This window comes from Nothoprocta perdicaria, unplaced genomic scaffold (assembly GCF_003342845.1).
Source record: "Nothoprocta perdicaria isolate Ctin4 unplaced genomic scaffold, notPer1 scaffold_351, whole genome shotgun sequence".
Classification (NCBI taxonomy): Eukaryota; Metazoa; Chordata; class Aves; order Tinamiformes; family Tinamidae; genus Nothoprocta; species Nothoprocta perdicaria.
In genome coordinates, this window is record NW_020455590.1 from 31,257 (window position 1) to 50,640 (window position 19,384).

The 19,384-nt window shown below is 38.1% G+C and overlaps 1 protein-coding gene across 1 annotated transcript in view; it reads left to right on the forward strand.

The window, feature by feature from the left end:
• Positions 1-19,384, forward strand: part of RECK (reversion inducing cysteine rich protein with kazal motifs) — a 45,117-nt gene that overhangs the window by 19,358 nt on the left and 6,375 nt on the right. Inside the window, exons 8-19 of the mRNA XM_026044163.1 lie at positions 4,083-4,116; positions 4,883-5,080; positions 5,477-5,744; positions 7,138-7,317; positions 8,026-8,238; positions 8,966-9,102; positions 10,222-10,362; positions 11,484-11,672; positions 12,684-12,806; positions 13,267-13,438; positions 15,295-15,487; positions 17,623-17,833. Of these exons, the coding sequence (XP_025899948.1) occupies positions 4,083-4,116; positions 4,883-5,080; positions 5,477-5,744; positions 7,138-7,317; positions 8,026-8,238; positions 8,966-9,102; positions 10,222-10,362; positions 11,484-11,672; positions 12,684-12,806; positions 13,267-13,438; positions 15,295-15,487; positions 17,623-17,833 (2,059 nt within the window). The remainder of the gene's footprint in view (positions 1-4,082; positions 4,117-4,882; positions 5,081-5,476; positions 5,745-7,137; positions 7,318-8,025; positions 8,239-8,965; positions 9,103-10,221; positions 10,363-11,483; positions 11,673-12,683; positions 12,807-13,266; positions 13,439-15,294; positions 15,488-17,622; positions 17,834-19,384) is intronic.

Consider the following 19,384-nt stretch of genomic DNA (forward strand, 5'->3'; position numbering starts at 1 on the left):
CCGCATTTTTCAGGCTCTTATCTAATTGTGCTGATTACTCAGAGACAATAAATTATAACTGAAAGAGCTCTTGAGAACACAGTGAGGGAAATGGTTCCAGAAATATTTTAATGAACAATTAAAACACAGGCCTGTGTGTGCCCTTGGGATGTGCTACACAAGAATTTGGGGCAGACTCTGACCCTGTACTATGCATGTTATTTCCATAGTATTGTTAACCTTATCTTCTCGTGCTTTTTTGTTACTTTTTTGTGGTGGTTTGATTGTTCGTTTTTTATATTCAGAGAAAGTTGGTAGAAAATGCCTTGATTTTGCTGTCCATTGCAGCAAGTGTGACTGCTTCTTCACTGTTTTGCATAAATGAAGAAAATCCTGGCCTTAAGTGTTGATTTTGCATATTTTCTGAGGTCTAAACGAATGTGCAGCATCAAAAATTCCATTTTACTCCATGAAACCTTAGTATGTTTTGTGGCTTTACTCCTGATGATAAATTCTGAAGTAGATTGAAGTGAAGGAGAGATTAACAGGACTTTCACTGCTGTGTTCGTAGAAGGAAGCACTTGGCTTTCTAGAGTGTTTGTAGTTATACTTTTAAGATAGTCTTAATCAGGTAGGATCTGTGTTCAGATAATTTTAACATTGCTAATTTCCCCATAACGAAACAACTGAATTTATTTTTCCACTAGAGTTAACCTAATATAGATACCTTGATTATTTTTAAAAAGTTTTTTCAGGGGGGAAAATGAAGCTTTGATTTATTTATTTTCTGATATAAATATAACTTTATTACTGTCTTTTTTTCATTCAAGGTACAAAAGGCAGTAGTTTAGAGAGGAAAAAAGTGTTCTTATAATTGAAAAACGTCTTAGGAAGGAAAAATTTGCTTCTTCAGCAGAATGCTTTCATGTATGTGTTTGTGTGCGTGTGTGTTTTTTATTTTATTTTTATTTTTGAGCCGTTACCTGCAGCTGATGAGCTCCAAAAAGAGCGAAACCAGTTAGGTCCTGCAGTACTGGCTGAACTCTTGCTTCAGGAGCTTTTAGTGGGGAAACCTGAAAAGTGGCCAATACTGACTAAATGTCAGTTGCGTTTTCGGTTTTTGTAACACCAAAAGATCTTTGAGACTGTTTTCTTAAACTAGAAACTCCCATGTTCCTTGTCTCTGCCTGTCTCTTTCCATTTCCAGTTTTATAATTGGGAATCTGGTTATAAACTTAGTAATTTTGAGTATAAGTTTCAACCAGTTGGTAAAAAGAAATCTGAAAGAGGATGAGATTAATGAGTAATTAAAACGGATCTCCTCTGTGTGTTCTTTAAATTTCAGTGTTGCCATCTTTGTTCACTCAATATTTTATTCACAAATTCAGAAAAAAACGGAGTATTTGTGTGTGTGTTTATCCTATTGCATTCATTCATTTTTCCATCTCTTGATGATTTTTACCTTCCTTTAGGCAACACTTCTGTTCCTATTCCTTTTCCCTTTACCTGGATGTCTATTTTGATTCCTGATGTGTGGGGTGGTGTTTGTTTGTGGTTTTTTTTTTTTTTTTTTTTTTTTTTTTTCTGTCTTCAGTTATCAGAGCACTGTTTCAATCTTGGTTGGCAATATTAGGTAGTAGATTCAGAAGGAAGCTTGAATGGGCAGAAAAGCTGCTAGTATCTTAAACATGAGAGTTAGTTGGTTAAAGAAGGGATTAACCCTGCATTCTGTAGTGAAGCTATGGTTAGTCACATTACACAGTCATCATTTTTACACAGTCAAACATATCAGCTTAATTTGACAAATCGATGGGTGCATGTTATTCTTCCTGAGGTTCTCTGATGTCTGCATAGCCATGCTATCCCTATGTGTGCCATACTTCCTGGGACATTGAGTAGCTCTCCAGACGTGCCTGAGGAGGAAAGTCAGCACCTTGAGCAGCGCTGTGTCCTGTGGTGACTGTGGGCTGCAGGTTCATGAGATGCTGCTTTAGCAACTCAGTACTTCTCAAAAACGTGTCCCTGTGGCCTCCTGCAACATCCCGTCTTCTACACACGCTCTCTCCCACCACTACCTTATTCTGCCTCTGGCATCTGGCAGGTCCTTTTATGGGGTGTTTTCAGTTCCTAGCACAAGAGGAAAAAGGGAGACGTTTTCTGCAGGGTCACTGAGAAAAATCAGCTCGTGGAGAGTTGATTGTTGGCAGAGCTGCTGTAAGGACCCGCTCAATCATATAGAAGAACTATGGAAGGATATAGGGGAGCAGGAGAGAAAAGTGGAAAACAAATGGAGGAAAAAAAAATACTGCCTCTTCTTGGTAACCTATGAGCTGTTTAAGTGATTCAGGAGTCCAGGGAACTGCAGTTTCCAAGTACAGAAAGAGGAAGATTGTTTATCTGGTTAGAGGACCCTGTTTGTCTCCCTTAAGAGGTGTATGAAATTTGGCAAGAAGATAACCTTGCACCAACCTGGGCCTTGCCTTTTTTCTCCAGAGGCTGAATGCTAGTAGACATACTATAACCCATATTTTGGGCTATTTTTATGTGTACTTGCGACAATTTTTAGCTGAGTTTAAAGTAGCTTCACATCATTATTCTAAGTGTTGTTTGTATTCCATACAAAACCTAATGCTGTCAGGGAGTTTCAGAAAACTTGTATGCAGTATCTGTTTTTGAGAGGAGAACTGTATTTTAATGTGGGAAAGTGGTTGTTTTGGGCTAGAATTCAGAATGCAGCCTCTCTTTTTCAGTGAACTGACTTTAGATTAGTTTACATTGCTCTGAAGCAAACCAATTGGATGTACGTCCTCCTCCTCTTCTAGGTTAACATGTTGGTTGTTTCCCAGTTGTACCTTTTGGCTGCTATAGATGGAGTTGATGGCATATGCTTCAAGCAATGTTTGATTTGGATGTACCGTAATTGGCTTCATAAAACTCTCCCTTTATGTAATTTAAAAAAAAAATACATTCATATTCATTAATATTCCCTTGGGTTTCCCCCTTGGACACCTCTCTGTCTGCAAGCGTGTGTGTGTGTACTTGTAAATGTGCTCTTATTTGTACTTACATGCACCAACTATTCCTTGACTTTTGTGCTCACCTAAAATTTCTTAGTCTACTTCTCCCTCCCATCAGCTTTATCATTATCATGAATGTGGAACTGTCTGCATTTTAGCCTAGAAAGTCTCTGTTTTCAATGGGAAAGACTGTTCTATAGTAAAGATATTTTCTTATCCATTCTTGTTGAAAGAAAACAAGCTTGGTGCTTGTTTTGTCACTTTATGGCAAAAAATACGATGTATAGAAACATTCTTGGTACTCTTTATTCTGTGGCGGGAATTTAGGCACCTGCAGCTTCCTATTTATTCATCTAATACTAAGCAGATTATATCTGAAGTCAGAAGTTATTTCCTTATGTGGTGATATAAGAACAAGCTCAGGTCCCTGGAGCGGGGAGGGGGGGGAAAATAAGTGGCCACTGTCTGTGTCTTGCTCTTTCGCTGAAATATGAGGATTGGCACTATTTCTTGTGGAAAAAAGTATTCCACTGGCTGGAATACTCACATTGAGCTGAGTATGTGGGCACAGATGTGAGAGGAAGGGAAGCCCGGCTCTCTCTTGGTGAGGGAAAAATTTGGCCAGTGATAATGATTATTTTGAGTACTTGTCGATGAGATGACTGTGATGGGTTTATGCACTACGATTAAAATAATAGCAGCAAGGCTGTACCTGGAAGCTTGATGCTCTGTTTGTCTGTGTGATTGCCCATAGCTGTCCGTGTTGATTCTTTGAAATAATAATAATGAATACAAAATTGGGATACATCATATTCCATAATATCATTTCTGAGTCTATAAAAATCTTTCTGTTCAGTTGGTTGAATATCTATGTATTTCTATTCAGTTGGTTGGATATTTATGTGTTTCATCAAGAGTGCAAGCAGAATTTTTTTTCCCACTTTCACTATTTTTACACAGTGCTTTTATTCCAGTTTAGAGTGAATTAGAGCAATAACAAAATTGAATTTGCTCATAATGAAAGTGACTGACACTTAAGTGTGCATTTAAAGCTTTCTTTTAACTGTATTTTTGTTTTGTTTTCAGAATGCTCTCTTTAGTTGTATTAACAGAAATGAAAGTAAGTACGTTATGAATAGTTTCTCTCTTGTTTTCCTCACAAATTCTCATTTCTAACTTTCCTCTAACATTTAAAAAAACTCTGTAGGTCTGTGTTTACAAAGCATGAGTTTACTGTGCAACAGTACAGCAATTAACCGCATACAAACATGCCTGCTCCACCAATAGGAGGATTGAACTGCCTGTATATTTTAAGCCTTCATTTATGTATCGCTTATGCATCTTTTGTATCTTTTCTGTCATACTCCAGTCATTGCTTAGAAACCCATTTGCTCCATATAAAGGCTCTTTTAATTGAAAAGAAATGGATGTTTCTCAGGCTAGTTATTTTAAAATATTTCTGAAGATCTGCATATTTAATAGCGTGATAGAAATGATGAAGCAGAAGGATACCCTCTCTCCATCTTTTAGACAGGTTTTTAGATAGTACTCCCATATTTATTTATCTTCTAATTTTTGCCGAATAGTTCAATCAGATAAGTCTGATTATTTTACTTTAAATAAAAATAAAACACAGGAATATTCAAGTGAGTTGGCTTGCACTGATTTGAACTTTGATTTCAAGGCAGAATTTTGGATCTTTTTCTTTTCTCCAACCCAACAAGAAAACACGCTTTGGCGAGGTACAGATAGGCCCAGTGTTTCTGTAGCTGGTTTGACATTCTGTTCCAGGAATATCTTAAGCATAACTCTGTGGTTGCTTGTTTCTCTATATAGAAACCCTTAGGTTTTTCTGTTTTTGTTCTGTGGGTTCTTTTGTTCCCCAGTGGGATCAGTCTGTTGCAGTTATGCAGGTCACCACACAAACTGTCGGGAATATTGTCAAGCGATCTTTCGGACAGATTCTTCTCCCGGTCCTTCCCAAATTAAAGCAGTTGAAAACTACTGTGCATCTATTAGCCCTCAGCTAATACACTGCGTGAACAACTATACACAGTCATATCCGATGAGAAACCCTACAGATAGTGAGTATTAGAATTATTTTATTTATGAAAATTGTAAAAAGCACTGAGGGTTTATTGTGTAAATTTTATTATACAAGTAGTATTGTTGTATAAATCGCCTCTGTGGATTATATAACTACCTATGTATAGTCATATAAATTTATACAAAGATAAATTTAGGTGTATAAGGGTGCATTGCTGATAACCAGCATATAGATTCTATTGAAGTTCTTGCTTTTCTGCAGAGTTGATTATGCTTACATTTAAAGGAAGTAAAAGAACTACAGTTATTGGAGTTTATTTAAAAAAAAGTGCTTCCTTAACAGTTTTCTTAAAGGCTGCCCATGTAATATGTCTTGGTAGTTGTTACATGCTGGATAATTAACTCCTGACTTTTTATTTTATTTTTTTTACCAGGTTTGTATTGTTGCGATAGAGCAGAAGACTATGCATGTCAGGCTGCTTGTAAAAGAATTCTGATGTCCATGAAAACAGAGCTTGAGATTGTAGACGGGCTCATAGAAGGCTGCAAAACGATGCCTCTCCCGCAAGATCCGCTGTGGCAGTGTTTTCTGGAGAGCTCCAGCTCTGTTCACCCCGGAGTCACGGTGCACCCGCCGCCTTCGACAGGCCTCGATGGGGCCAAGCTCCACTGCTGCGCCAAGGCAAATTCTTCCACCTGTAGGTCAGTGTCTCTCTCTCCTCTTGTCCTGCTTTGAAGATGCTTCAGAAGTTGCCTGGTGCCAGCGCCTGGCCTGCGTCCTGCCGTGTAAATCAAGGACTGACTTCCACGAGTTGTCAGAGATGAGCAGGGTTGGGAACGATGAGTGACACGTTCTGCCCATCTCAATAAGTACTGTCTATTTTAAGGGAATCACAGTTTTCCTGCTTTCATCTATAGCTTATTTTAGCAGAAACACGAGTCTAGTGCAATCTGTGTTCATGGTGGTAGTAGCTAATATTGCAGTAAGCTGAGGAGGCCATAACCAGCTGCGAATGAGAACTAAGGGGAAAGGGATCAGTACAAAGTGTCAAAAGCCAATGATTGTGCTGTGTTCCAAACCCTGTATATTTTACATTGCCCATGAAAGATTGCTTAGGCAATGCATTAATTAAATATTGGAATTAACTATTCCCATATGAAAATCTGGTTTTGGTGAAATAGTGGTGTGTTTGCAAGTAACTCAAACTTCTTTTTATTTAGAGGGGTTATTCACTCGCTTTAGAAAGGGTTAATTCTGGCCTTTTAAGGACACATTGTATGATTAAAACTTTTTTTTCATTGAAATTTAATTAAACCAAACAACTTGAATATGTCAGGATCTTATAGGGAAAGTTTTATGGAGGTCCTGGAATTATGATTTTTGCAGCAGTGCAATTGCTGTAATGTCTTTACTTGCTTGCTCTGATATTTAGTTCTGAAAATTGAAATTTCTTCCACATTTTCAGTGCAGTAGACTAGAATAGTGCAGTGAGGTTCCATATCTTCATTTGTGGACAGTTTCACAGTCTCTGTGAACAAAGTGGCCTGGCTATTTCTGACACCAGGAAAGAAGTGAAATGAAGGCAATGAACAACTTACTGCCTTGAACATCAGGGCAAAGGGATAAATATAGTTTTGTTTGCCTAGTTTTCCTCTAGCAGGAGAAGATGTGACATGAAGAAGGATGAGATTAGTATTTGTTTATTGTGCTGTCAGCCTGGTTTAGTACAGATAAAATTGCTCAGGATACTTCTTCCCTCGTTGGTTCACGTTTCCTGCAAACTCCACCTTTTTCTTTGTGTTTGTGTTAGGTCTTGCAGTTTTATACTATGAAATTTTTCAGTCTTACCAGTTTAAAATCTGGTAGAATTCTTAAACCAAACTGGAAAATTTAGCAGAAAATTTGGAAAGTTTGCTAGTTGAGTGGGGTTATATAAGCACAGAATATGGATTGTCTTACTTATTTTGTGGGCACTAACACAGATGTCTACAGTTAGGCTACTGTGATGAGCAGTGAACATACAGAAAGCTTCTGTTACAATATCAGAAAGACTGCCACTTTTTCATTTGATTGTTTTCTTTATTTCTCTTTCAGAGAGCTCTGCACTAAGCTTTATAGCACGAGCTGGGGCAATTCACAGAGTTGGCAAGAATTTGATCGCTTTTGTGAGTATAACGCAGTAGAAGTTTCCATGTTGACCTGTTTAGCAGATGTACGAGAACCTTGTCAACTGGGCTGTAGAAATCTTACTTACTGCACTAATTTTAATAACAGGTAGGAGAGATGCACTGATTATTTTATAAAGGAATTCCTGTACTTTGGTGCTGTTGTTTTTTTTTTTTTAATAAGATCTGTTTTTAGATTTTGTCACTGTCTTTCTGTAAATTCTTTTTTAGATAACAACTTTAAAATAAATTTTCTTTGGAAGGTTTTTGGAAATGTATTTAAGTCTTGTTGGAAAGTTTACTAGAAAAGCCAACCTATGAACTTCTAAAATGTCATCCAGCATTATCAACCTGCTCCTCTGTCTTATTTTATAAGTAATTGTTGTGATTACTAGGTTCCTGTGCATTATAAAATATGGTTGAAATGCTTTAAAAATGTTATGTTACTCTTAACATTTTCCTGAGAATATTAGACTTTGAACAAAAGTTTGAACAAAGATGAGCTATGTAATTTGCATTAGTGATTCACCATGAAGCATTCATACAGAAGTTCCTAATATTTATGCATTCATTTTCTTTTAAGTCAGCCTTCATGTTAAAAAGTATTTGATCCAGAATTTCAGCCTTGAGATTTTTAGAGCTTCTTTTCATTCAGATATTTTTTCAGTCTTGCTTAATTATGGAAGGCATTTGTGCCTTTTTGTGCTACAGAAGGCTAGCAGTGTCAGAATGGTAGAATTCTTACAGTGAAAAGTAAAGCTTGTGTTGTTCTTTTCCTTTTATGGTATACTTACCATATCTCATTTATTTATTTAAGACCAACAGAACTTTTCAGGAGCTGTAACGCTCAGTCAGACCAAGGAGCTATGAATGACATGAAGCTATGGGAAAAAGGGAGTATTAAGATGCCATTCATAAATATTCCTGTTCTTGATATTAAAAAATGTCAACCAGAAATGTGGAAGGCAATTGCCTGTTCATTGCAGATTAAACCTTGCCACAGCAAATCTAGAGGAAGTATTATCTGCAAGTAAGTATTAAAAAAAAAAAACACCATTTGATGGGTTCTGCCAAGGGTTTTCTTTAGAACTGGAAAGCTACTGTATGATTCTGGCTCATATTAGAGGAGACAAACGTGGAAGGGATGTGAGTTCATATTACCTGAAACTCCTACTTGCTCTTAGTTCAATCTTTATCACTATAGATTGAAGGTGCTTGCTTGTTAGTAAAAGATGTGTGTGTTTCCATTGGAAAGATTATTTTTTTTTTGTTTGTTCATCTGTGCTGCCTATAAACCTTTCTTCTCTTTAAATTTTAATATACTGGTAATTTTCAGCTAACAGAGGAAAAGTCTGTGAAATATATGAAACTTTGAGAATGTCTGTTTGAGTGGAAAAGAGTGGTGATCAGTGCAGGTAGTGAGGTATGAGCTCAAATCTTATTAGATGGTGCTAAAGGAAGGAAATGCTTAATCTTGAAGAATAAAGCTCACATGAGGCCATAGAAAGTATAGACTGACCAGGCCAAAGTAAAGGAACAGTAGGGTAAACAATAGTTCCTGCCTTTGTAGCACATTTTTTTTCCCGTATTCATATATGTGAAGTTTTGCAGATATATATAAACACTTGGTTGTGAGAGGAGACAGGAGAAGTGTAATTTCAGGAAAGGGAAGAAAGTAGAAAGCAATCTTTTTCATGCAAGCCCTTTTTTTTCTTAAAGTAGTGTTCATGAAGTTCTCTCTATTTATTTATCTAAAGATCAGACTGTGTAGAAATACTCAAGAAATGTGGAGATCATAATAGGTTTCCTGAAGGCCATACAGCTGAAAGTATTTGTGAGCTCTTATCTCCAACAGATGACTTGGAGAACTGTATTCCTTTGGATACATACCTGAGTAAGTATCAACATCAACATGCCTGTGCAACGAAACTAAAAACAAAATGCTTTGAATGCTTATGATTGCTTTTAATCATTTCCATTATTATTTTAGAGAAAATTTTAATTTAACTTCAGGAATATAAGTATTTATTTAGCGTTTTAGAGAAGAATTGCTTGTTCAGATTGCTGTTATCTCACTACCTTCATTGCTTCTGTTTTAGGAAATTCATGGAATCACTTCTATACTAATCTGTATCAGATGATAATCTAGCCTATTAAAATGTATTTATTTATTTAAACCTGGCATGTTAATTTTTTCTCAAAATCCTAGAAAATTTGAAAATAGTAAAATTTGGTTAGGAGGAGCTACAATTGAAATAATGCTTCAACATCTAAATTAATATTGCTTCAGCAGCAGTTGGAATCACAGAATCCCAGAATGCTTGAGGTAGGAAGCGACCTCTAGAGCTCATTTAGTCCAACCCCCTGCTCCAGCAGGGACACCCAGAGCACGGGGCACAGGGCGGCATCCAGGCGGGTTTGGAAGATCTCCAGAGAAGGAGACTCCACAGCCTCCCTGGGCAGCCTGTGCCAGGGCTCTGGCACCCTCGCAGGGAAGAAGTTCCTCCTCATAAGATTAATTCCTTTTGGTCCTGAAGAGACAGTGTGGTCGTTCTTTCCATTTAACTGCTGCTTTTACATGGTGTTTTCCGTTTTTCATATGTTGTACAAACAGAACATGGGTAATGAGCTAAAGGAAAACAAAAGCTACTTATGTCATAGAAGTTTGTCAGTAATACCACATTTTTTGTACTTAATCATGGATTGTGGCTCTTGATTAAACTGCTCGTTAAGAGATCGCACTGGTCATCTCTGTATATTTGTCATGTTGACGAAATTTATAGGAAACAAGTTAAAGCAAATTTTGTTTGTGGAAAAATAATTCAGGCCACTATTTTGGGGGATTGAAGATTTAGCTTTTGACATTTCAGGTTTCTATGAGTATAATTAAACAGTAAAGAGCTCTCACAGAAATGTCAAAAGCATTTTACTTAACTATGTGCAAGAAATATGTTTATTGCAGAAATACAGACCCCATGTGAATCACTGTAAAATGCCTGTATTCTGTTTTCAGGCCCAAGTTCTCTAGGTAACATTGTAGAAGAAGTTACACATCCATGTAATCCAAATCCATGTGCTGTTAACCAGCTATGTGAAGTAAATAGAAAAGGATGTCAGTCTGGAGAACTGTGTCTTCCGTACGCCTGTGTTCCAGGTAAGAATTTTGGACTTCTGTTTATGTGATTTTTTTATTATTATTTTATTTATTTTTTATATCTGATAAATATCTGATTTCAAAACTTCTCTAGAAGTTTGCTGGTAACTATTTAGGTCTAAGTTTATTAGTACCCAAGTTTTTTCTTAAGGGCTGTACTGTTGCTCCAGCCTCTCCCTACATTCAGTTCATGGTGCCCATGTTTAAGGCTTTGCAAAGAAGTGACAAGCAGCATAATAGTTTGCCTCTCTTCTTCCCTCTAGTATTTGATTTTTTGTGACAATGATGCAGCCTGTTTGAGCTTCGTCTTTAATGTTTGCTTGTGCATTCGTTGTAGTTCATTGTTTGCGTACAGAAAAAGGCAGAAGTGCAAGACAGACAAGTTCTGTCCCTCAAATCAGTTTGTTTCTTCTGTTTTTGTCTGTTTTCAATCTTCTTAATGGTTGAAAGGTTCTAGAGATTGGCTACAGTTCAGCAGTTGCTGCTAGTATAATTTTAAACTTTCTTTTTTTGCTATTTCTTCTTTACAATTTTAAAACTTGTCTCTTTTACATATTTTTTTCACCAATTTTCCTGCTGTTTCCTGCTGTTTGTGTACCTTTAAGGAGTTCTTCAATGTTCTTCTAATAGTACAAGGAGGGGAGGAAGACATAATAAAAGAAATGTGAAAAACTAGGCTTTGCTTTGAGTCTTTAACTCAGATTCTCTCTGGGGGAAAAAATGAAGTGTAAATAATATATGGCTTGTACAGAACTGTGGAAAATGAGATTCCTTGAGAACTATTGAAATTACCAATCTTTTTCTGTGAAGCTCCAGTTCTGTAAATACTTCAGAAAATTGTCTCAAGCAAGTATCTTCCGTGTGTACTGCTTGTTGACTTTTCAGAATTTGTCTGACATGCAAGAGCAAGACTGTTTCAAATAACCAGCACTGTTGTTTGCACAAAGATGTACTTTCTGTTGGCAGTGAACAAATCTTTTGCTTGCAAAGCCTAGTTTCTGCTTTTTCAAGCATCTGGAGATACCTGTAGCTTTTTCACAAGTCAATCAGTAGTAATTATTTTTGGCATTGGTGCTTGCATACGAATTAATTTAATTTGAACTCAAATTTCTTTTTTGTAGGTTGCAAACTGGGGGAAGCCTCAGATTTTATTGTCCGTCAAGGTACACTTATTCAGGTTCCATCATCAGCCGGTGACGTTGGTTGTTACAAGATTTGTACCTGTGGACACAGTGGGTTGCTAGAAAACTGCATGGAAATGCACTGTGTTGATCTCCAAAAATCATGTATTGTCGGAGGACAAAGAAAAAGTAAGTACTAGTAAGTAAGTAAGTATGTCTTCCAATGGCATGTTTTCCCTCTTAAATAATTAAATATAGATAAGATATGAAGACCAAGGACATCTGAATGCAGAGTGTGCAAAGAAACAAAAAAGTTCATGTCCACATCCCTATGTATAATACTCGGTTCTTATCTTTTTACTTTACAGAACTTCCTAGTGTGCTTTATTTGATGTATCTGTTGTTGTCTTTCCCCCACCACTTACTGTTGTGAGTTTCCTCCAAGAATGAAGTTGCCTTGCTCCTTTCTGAAAGCCAGTTTGTGGGCACACATCTCCATATGTGTGCGTATATATATTCTTGCACTGAGCCTGGATCCAGGTTTCGGTTTGTTTGAAGAACTTTCTTGTTTCCTGCTCCAGACAGCTGCACGGAACTAATCATTGCAGCTTGTTTGCTTGTTATGACTTAAATTCTGTCTGCAAAGATTGTTGCAAAATGATAAAGCCTAAAATGAAGACTGTTTCTTTTTACCTATTGATGAATTGCAAGACAGGAAGAGAGAAATGAGCACATCAGATGAGTTGTTGCATCCCGCCTTAAACGGCTTCAGAGTTTGACAGTTTTACGTAAAACAAGTTCAGGAAGAAATACGTATTTATCAAAACTTAACATTTAACAAGATGGATTGTTGAGAGCCCTATGGGCCACTCTTGAATGCTTTTTGAGTGTATTTCTCATGACAGCTTTAGAAAGTCATGGTTTTAAGAAAGTCTTAATTTGGGCATGCCTTTAAAGACTGAAGTGCTTGCTTCTGTGCTCGACTAATTTATCAAAAACACATGTGAAAGACTTTTTCTTGAAATGATTAAAACAATCTAACGGAAGATAAACTGCACGTGTTTAAAAGAATTCAGCAAGGGAAACGAAAGGAACAATTAATACTGCAAATATTGTATCTGTTCAGTGCACATGAGTTTGTAGTCCCTGTGGTATGTGTGCATTGATTATATTAATTTACATGATTTCCTTTGTTTTAAGGCCATGGGACATCCTTTAGCATAGACTGCAACGTCTGTTCTTGTTTTGCTGGGAACCTGATATGTTCTACGCGGCAGTGTCTGAACGAGCATAGCTCGGAAGACGAACGGCGGAAGTTTACAGGTAACTTTCCAACCCACAGAAATCCAAGGCTTGTTACTTTTAACAAGATTAGCTCTCCGGCTCGCAGTGTTCATGGGAAATGTCTGGTAATTTGATACGAAGATTGCCTTCAAGTATTTGTTTCCCTGTGTCTTTTTAATAAAATAAAACAAAGGTAGTACTGGAAAATATAATTCAGGAAATCTATAAAAATGGATCGAGACAGGAGAGTGCCCCTTTAGGTAAGAGAGGAGGAATTTGGGCATTAAACGGGAGAAATTGAGTGTATTCAGTAGCGAGACTGTAGATTAAATTCTCTTCCAACTACCTGTACGTATAAATGCTATGGGTAGAAGCTGCAGCTGGAGACACGGTACATGTCTGCATTGCAAGAGGACAGAGCAGCCTTAGTGAACCCTCCCGTACTTCCCATCACAGAAAATAGGCATGCGCCCCATTCCCGTTTGTGCTGCTCTTCCAGGCTTGCCGTGTAACTGCGTGGACCAGTTTGTGCCCGTGTGCGGCCGGAACGGGCGCACTTACCCCAGTGCCTGCATCGCCCGCTGCGTGGGCCTCCAGGACAGCCAGTTCGAGTTCGGGTCGTGCATCTCCAAGGACCCCTGCAACCCCAACCCGTGTAATAAAAACCAGAGGTAAAAGCAAAAACGCGCTTTAAGTTCTTTAAGTAGAAAGTAATGGCTTTCTACTTTTGGGGCAGTGAAGAAAAATAGATATAGGAAGAAACTATATTCTGTTTATGGTGGTTCATAATGGACTTAAATGACTTCCAGCTCTGGGTTTTGTTTATGTAGTATTAAATTCGTTCATTCATAAATGCATTGTGCAGGTCTTTTAGCAGTAAAACAGAAATATTACTTCAAAAATAGAACGGCCAAATTTTGTTGAAATAGCATGAATTGATGGGACACTTTAATAGTTTGTCTCTGCTTGATACTCCCTTCTCTTTTTAAAAAGAAAAAAAACATGAAATTGAAGGCTGGACTCAATCTGGCTTGCTCAGTCAGTAATGACCATACTTTTTTTTTTATTGCCAAGATAGGAAATATCTATCACTCTGGAATGCTTAATCTTCTCTTGCACAATGAGATTGATATCGTTGAAAACCTAATCTCTGCACAATTAGTGGGTTTTCCAGGTAAGGAAAAAAAAAGCTATATAGACAAAAATACTAAATTATTGCTATGTAATAGTGACAGGAGAAAATTAGACATTTGTTACAGAAGTAAAAGTGTGCGACTTTGAACAACAGTCTCTGTCTTCAATTTTCTCTGTGTTGTGCAATACAGTCTGTCTTGAATTTTACATGTTCTGTTTTGAAATAAAGCCACTACAGGAACTTGTGCAATACTGTGCTGTCATGAAGGCTGATGATGCTGATACTTTTTTTTTTTTTTTTGTCCTCCTTTTTCTGGGCCTTGATGCAGAAAACACTCATTTTGTACTTGTAGTAATAGCTAAAGCATTGGAAAGTATGACTTTTAAAGCTGCATTGAGGATGTACATGCTCTTTTTGCCTTTAACTTTGAAATTTCATGATTTTTGGTTTTTTAGGAAAAAAAAACATTTAAAATGTCTCTTGTGTACTTTGAATTCACGTAAGGCCTTACGTTGCCCTTACATTTAAAGCAATTTCTAAATCATTTCCAGTATAAAGGGAAAATGTGTAAAGCATGGGATAAAAAGAATAAGGGCACATTGCATATGATCCAGGCAGCGTTGTGTTCATTTATAGAAAAGAGGTTGTTGGAAAATCCATTTTGACCCTTCATCAGTCTATTCATCAAGTTCTGCTGGCTGGCAGTGCTCTAACTAGCCGAGAGATCTCTTGCAGGAAATAGGGCAAATGTTCTGCAGATTAGGCTGTGTAAGGTATGTATTTAATACAAAGAAAAAGGGGCAAGAATTTCTGCTGTTTATTGCTCTTCTTAGCTGTGAAGTGTTAAGAGGCCTAGACACACCCAAAAGGAAATTAGATCAGTACTAGATTTTCCTTTGTAAAGGGAGAGTTGGGCTTGACCTCTACAGTATTATCCTTTTCCCTTGCAGTTTGCTGTTTTGATTCTTCTCTGCCTTTGCTTAAATATGTATTTACAAATTAGAGCTTAGAAATAGGCAAGAAGTTGTATTTTTCTTTGGGGGGGAGGGGAGGGGGAAACAACTTTTTTTCTAAAATATATAGAACAATACTGGGCTAAAAGATGGATAAAAGGTCCATTTTTATTGAGAATATTTAGGCTTTTTTCACATCCAGTGGCTAAGTGGGGTGCGAACAAGTTCCTGGTTTGTCTTGAAACTGGTTATGCGCTGTGTTGTGTCCCTTGCTTTTCCTGCAGTTCTCATTGGCCACAGTTAGCTCTAGAGCACTGCAAAAGCTGTCACTACTTAAGATTCTTGTCCTGAGTGTTTTGAGACTTTAAAAAAAAAAAAAAAAAAAAAAAAAAAAAAAAAAAAAAATCCTGTGTTGTGATAATATTGTCACTTTATGCAGGTGCATACCAAAGAAGCAAGTTTGCTTGACAAGCTTTGGAAAGTTCAAATGCAGCCAACATGAATGTGTGCCAAGGCAATTAAACTGTGACCAGACACGGGATCCTGTTTGTGACACAGACAACGTGGAATACATTAACTTGTGTACTTTGTACCAAAAGGGAAAAAATTTATCGTACCGAGGACCGTGCCAGGTATGAAATGGTTGTAGCAATGAATATCACATGTTCTTTGATGTTCGGCTCTGTCATATTGTGGTGGTTCTGGCTTGCAAAATGTTTTTGTTGAAAGTAATACTTCAAAAGTATAATTTTAACTTTGCTCTTAGAAAAGCATTTGGCACAAAATGATACCCAGGATTTTGTCAAATATGTCTCTGCTTTAATTAGCAGTTGCCTTGGAACAAATTAAAAGTTTTGCTTCTGCTTTTTTTGAGGGGCAAATACGCTGTTTATATGAAGTCTTTCCATATTTATTCACTATTAAAGCTTACCTTGAGGTACGTTTGTAGCATTTTTTTGTGGTTTCTTGGATAGTTAAATGTTAATTTTCATCAAGATGAATACTATTTTTAAAAAATGTAAGTTAATGATCAGTTGTTATTGGGCACATGTAGATTTATGCTAAATCCATTTTTTCCAGACTTATTTTGAGACAATTAATGAATATGGTAGTGTTACCTGTAAACATAAATAGCAAAGTTAAATGTTTGGGAGTGGCTGCTGTCTTGGCAGCAGCAACTGCATAAAAGTATTCACTCTTTTGTTTGTGCCCTACGTTTTTGCAAGCCTCTTGTTCGTGATCTATTTACTCTGTAAATAGCAATTTACATCTGTAGCATTTTCCTTAGTTGCTCTGGATCAGATCAATCTTGAAAAAAATACATTAGAACAGGTTATTTACTCTGTACCACCATCCCCTACACTGTTTGTCACTTCTCTTGCCTTACCTGTGGCCCAGGAGATACTCTTCAAAGCTGCTGGCCTACTGCTTATGCATTAGCCATCTTCATTTTTTTTTTTTTCCCTCAAATAATCAATGTGAATTTGAGACCTTTTTATCTCAGCTCATCACTGTTCTTGAAAGTGGAGAATGCTTCTTTGGATCTTTCCATATCATAAATGTTTTTAACCCACTTTATTTCTGCCTTCTCTTTCTTGCAGAAATATATATATTTTTTTCCAGCAGTCGTGTTCAATAAAGATAATTCTCATTGCCCATCAGATACTTCATGAGATACTGAAGGAATGTACCAGCTTTGAATACTAAGAATGGAATATTGTATGGCTTTCCCTCCCATCCCAGCAGTTATAGATCCAGTTGTAACCTTGTTCAGGAAGTCTTTGACACTGCTAGTGCTAGGATTTCACTCTCATGATTTCCTGTTTATAGGGAAGAGGACATACGGCATACGTGAGATATGAAGCTCTTGTGATGCTCACCTTGTCCTCTGTACATTTTATTGTTAGGTGTGTGGCATAAAGACTGCAACAATATTGCTATTTTAGAGGATGTACAGGGATTAAATAATGTGGTGACCTACTTGAAATATTAATTAATAAAGTATTTAAACCTCAGCAAAAAATTACATACTGAGCTGTTTCATTTCACAGGAATTTGGACAACAATACTAGTTGTACCTTCTCTGTGAAAGGTTAGTGATTACACTTAGGAATTACTACACTGTAGTAATTACAATAGGAAGAAATTTCATTACATATCATATTTGCATGTATTTGAATCAAATCACACATTAGAAATGCTTTTATTAGAGAAAAAGATACAAATTTTATAGGTGTAAAGACAACAGTACAGCAATAATAAATATTGTTGTCAGAGTTCTGTAGTAATGGTTTTCTCTTGAACTAAACTTAAACGTTCAATTTCTAAAAATAAGGTGTTAGAAATACAACCATATGCTATATTTTAAGAAGACAAAAGCACGTTCAGAACTCATTTCACTTAATGTTGATATTTGTTTTTCAGTTAGTTTGTCCTATTGTCTGTTCCTCAGGTTCTGGCTTGCATTCCTCTACTGCCTTCTTTAAGTACTTATCAATAGGTATTAAATACAAAAAATAAACTTTCAGCTTATTCTAGTTCTACTTTTTGAACATTTAACAATATTAGCAGCAAATTGTGGCTGAACTTGTTCAACTAGATGTTTCGTCTACCTAGGTGTCCTTCTGTAGGTGTCCCTGCTTGAGCAGGAAGGTTGGACTAGACGATCTCTAGAGGTCCCTTCCAACCTTGAACATTCTGTGATACCCCAACCCGTGTCTTTAGCGTGGCTCAGCTGATCTTTACACACTTTCTTTGTGTGTTTCAGCCATTCTGCAAGTCGGCGGAGCCCGTGTGCGGCCACAACGGCGAGACCTACGCCAGCGTCTGCGCGGCCTACGCCGACCGCGTGGCCGTCGACTACTACGGCCCCTGCCAGGCCGTCGGCGTCCTCTCGGACTACGGCTTCCACACGGAGTGCGCGTTTGTTAAATGTCCCCTGCTGCCCGCCACCGGCTGCAGGCCTGTCGTTGCTCCGGGTACGTCTGTCCTTTGTGGGATTTTACTGCAGGTGGCAGAGCGTCTCCGGGCTCTCTGCATAGGCCGAGTTTGCTTGGAAGGAAACCCAGTTGCTTCAAAATATTTATTCCGTTGTGCGTTTGTGATAACTGTGAGGGAAAAATGCAGTGAGTTGAGGCTAAGTTGTCGAGGGCTGTATCAAGGCTGGTGTCAGGACTCATCAGGGTAATCCTGGGGTGGAAGAGCTTTTTCCTTTAGAAATGATGCACTGTCAGTCTTCAGAATCTTCCATCTGTCCTAGGACTTGGCTCAGAGAAATAAATGAATTCTCTAGTGTCTAGAGTGGAATATTGGTGGGATTTGGATGAGTAACTCTCTGAATTGGCAGCACAGATAACACATTGCAATGCCAGACTGCCTGCCAAGTAGAATCGCAGAGTGATGAAGGTCATATTTAATAGAGGACAGACCAGAAACAGGAGTCAGATACTACTAGTATTTACCACTAGTACTATGAAAAAAAGGATGAAAGTAGAGTAGTTTTGCACTTCTTTTTGAAAAAAAAAATTGAAATTTTTGAAAAAAATGAACTTTTTAAAATTTATTTTCACAAATATTGTTTCTTTGAGACAACTAATCAGGTAACATGTAGCAAGAAACTCCTAGTTTGCAAAAAGAATTTGTTTGGTGCATGAGTTGCGGTCGTTTTGTTTCCTTTTGCCCACTGATTTGAAATAGGTCTGTGTGCTCTAATATTTGGTGCTTTAAATATCTTCAAGTGAATGTAAATAACTTATAAAAAGCCAAGTGAAATATTCAGCCCATTGGCTCTGAGATGCCAAAACCTGTGGCCAGTGGTGTCCCTCGGGGTCAGTACTGTGCCTGGTGCTGTTCAACTTGTTCGCCTGGCCCAATGCTGTTCAACCTGTTCATCAGTGACCTGGACGAGGGCACTAAGTGCACCCTGAGCAAGTTTGCAGACGGTTTGTGGACAATCCCAAGCTGTGTGAAGTGGCCGACACTCCAGAGGGCTGTGCTGCCATCCAGGGGGACCTGGACAGGCTGGAGAGTTGGGCAGAGAGGAACCTGGTTCAGCAAGGACAAGTGCAGGGTCCTGCACCTGGGGAGGAATAACCGCAGGCATCAGTACAGATTAGGGCTTGACCTGCTGGAAAGCAGCTCCACAGAGAGGGACCTGGGAGTCCTGGTGGGCACCACGTCAAGGCCTGTTTAGCCTGGACAAGAACTAAGACTTGAGAGGGGGTCTAATCAGTATGTACAAATACCTGAGGGGAGAACGTAGAGAGGAAGGGGCCAAAGTCTTCTCAGTGGTGGCCAGACAAGGGGTAATGGGTATAAGTCGAAACACAGGAAGTTCCCCCTCCATGTGAGGAAGAACTTCTTCACTGTGAGGGTGCCAGAGACCTGGCACAGGCTGCCCAGGGAGGCTGTGGAGTCTCCTTCTCTGGAGATCTTCCAAACCCACCTGGATGCCTCCCTGTGCTCTGGGTGTCCCTGCTGGAGCAGGGGGTTGGACTAGATGAGCTTTACATCTCAGCCAACCTCAACCT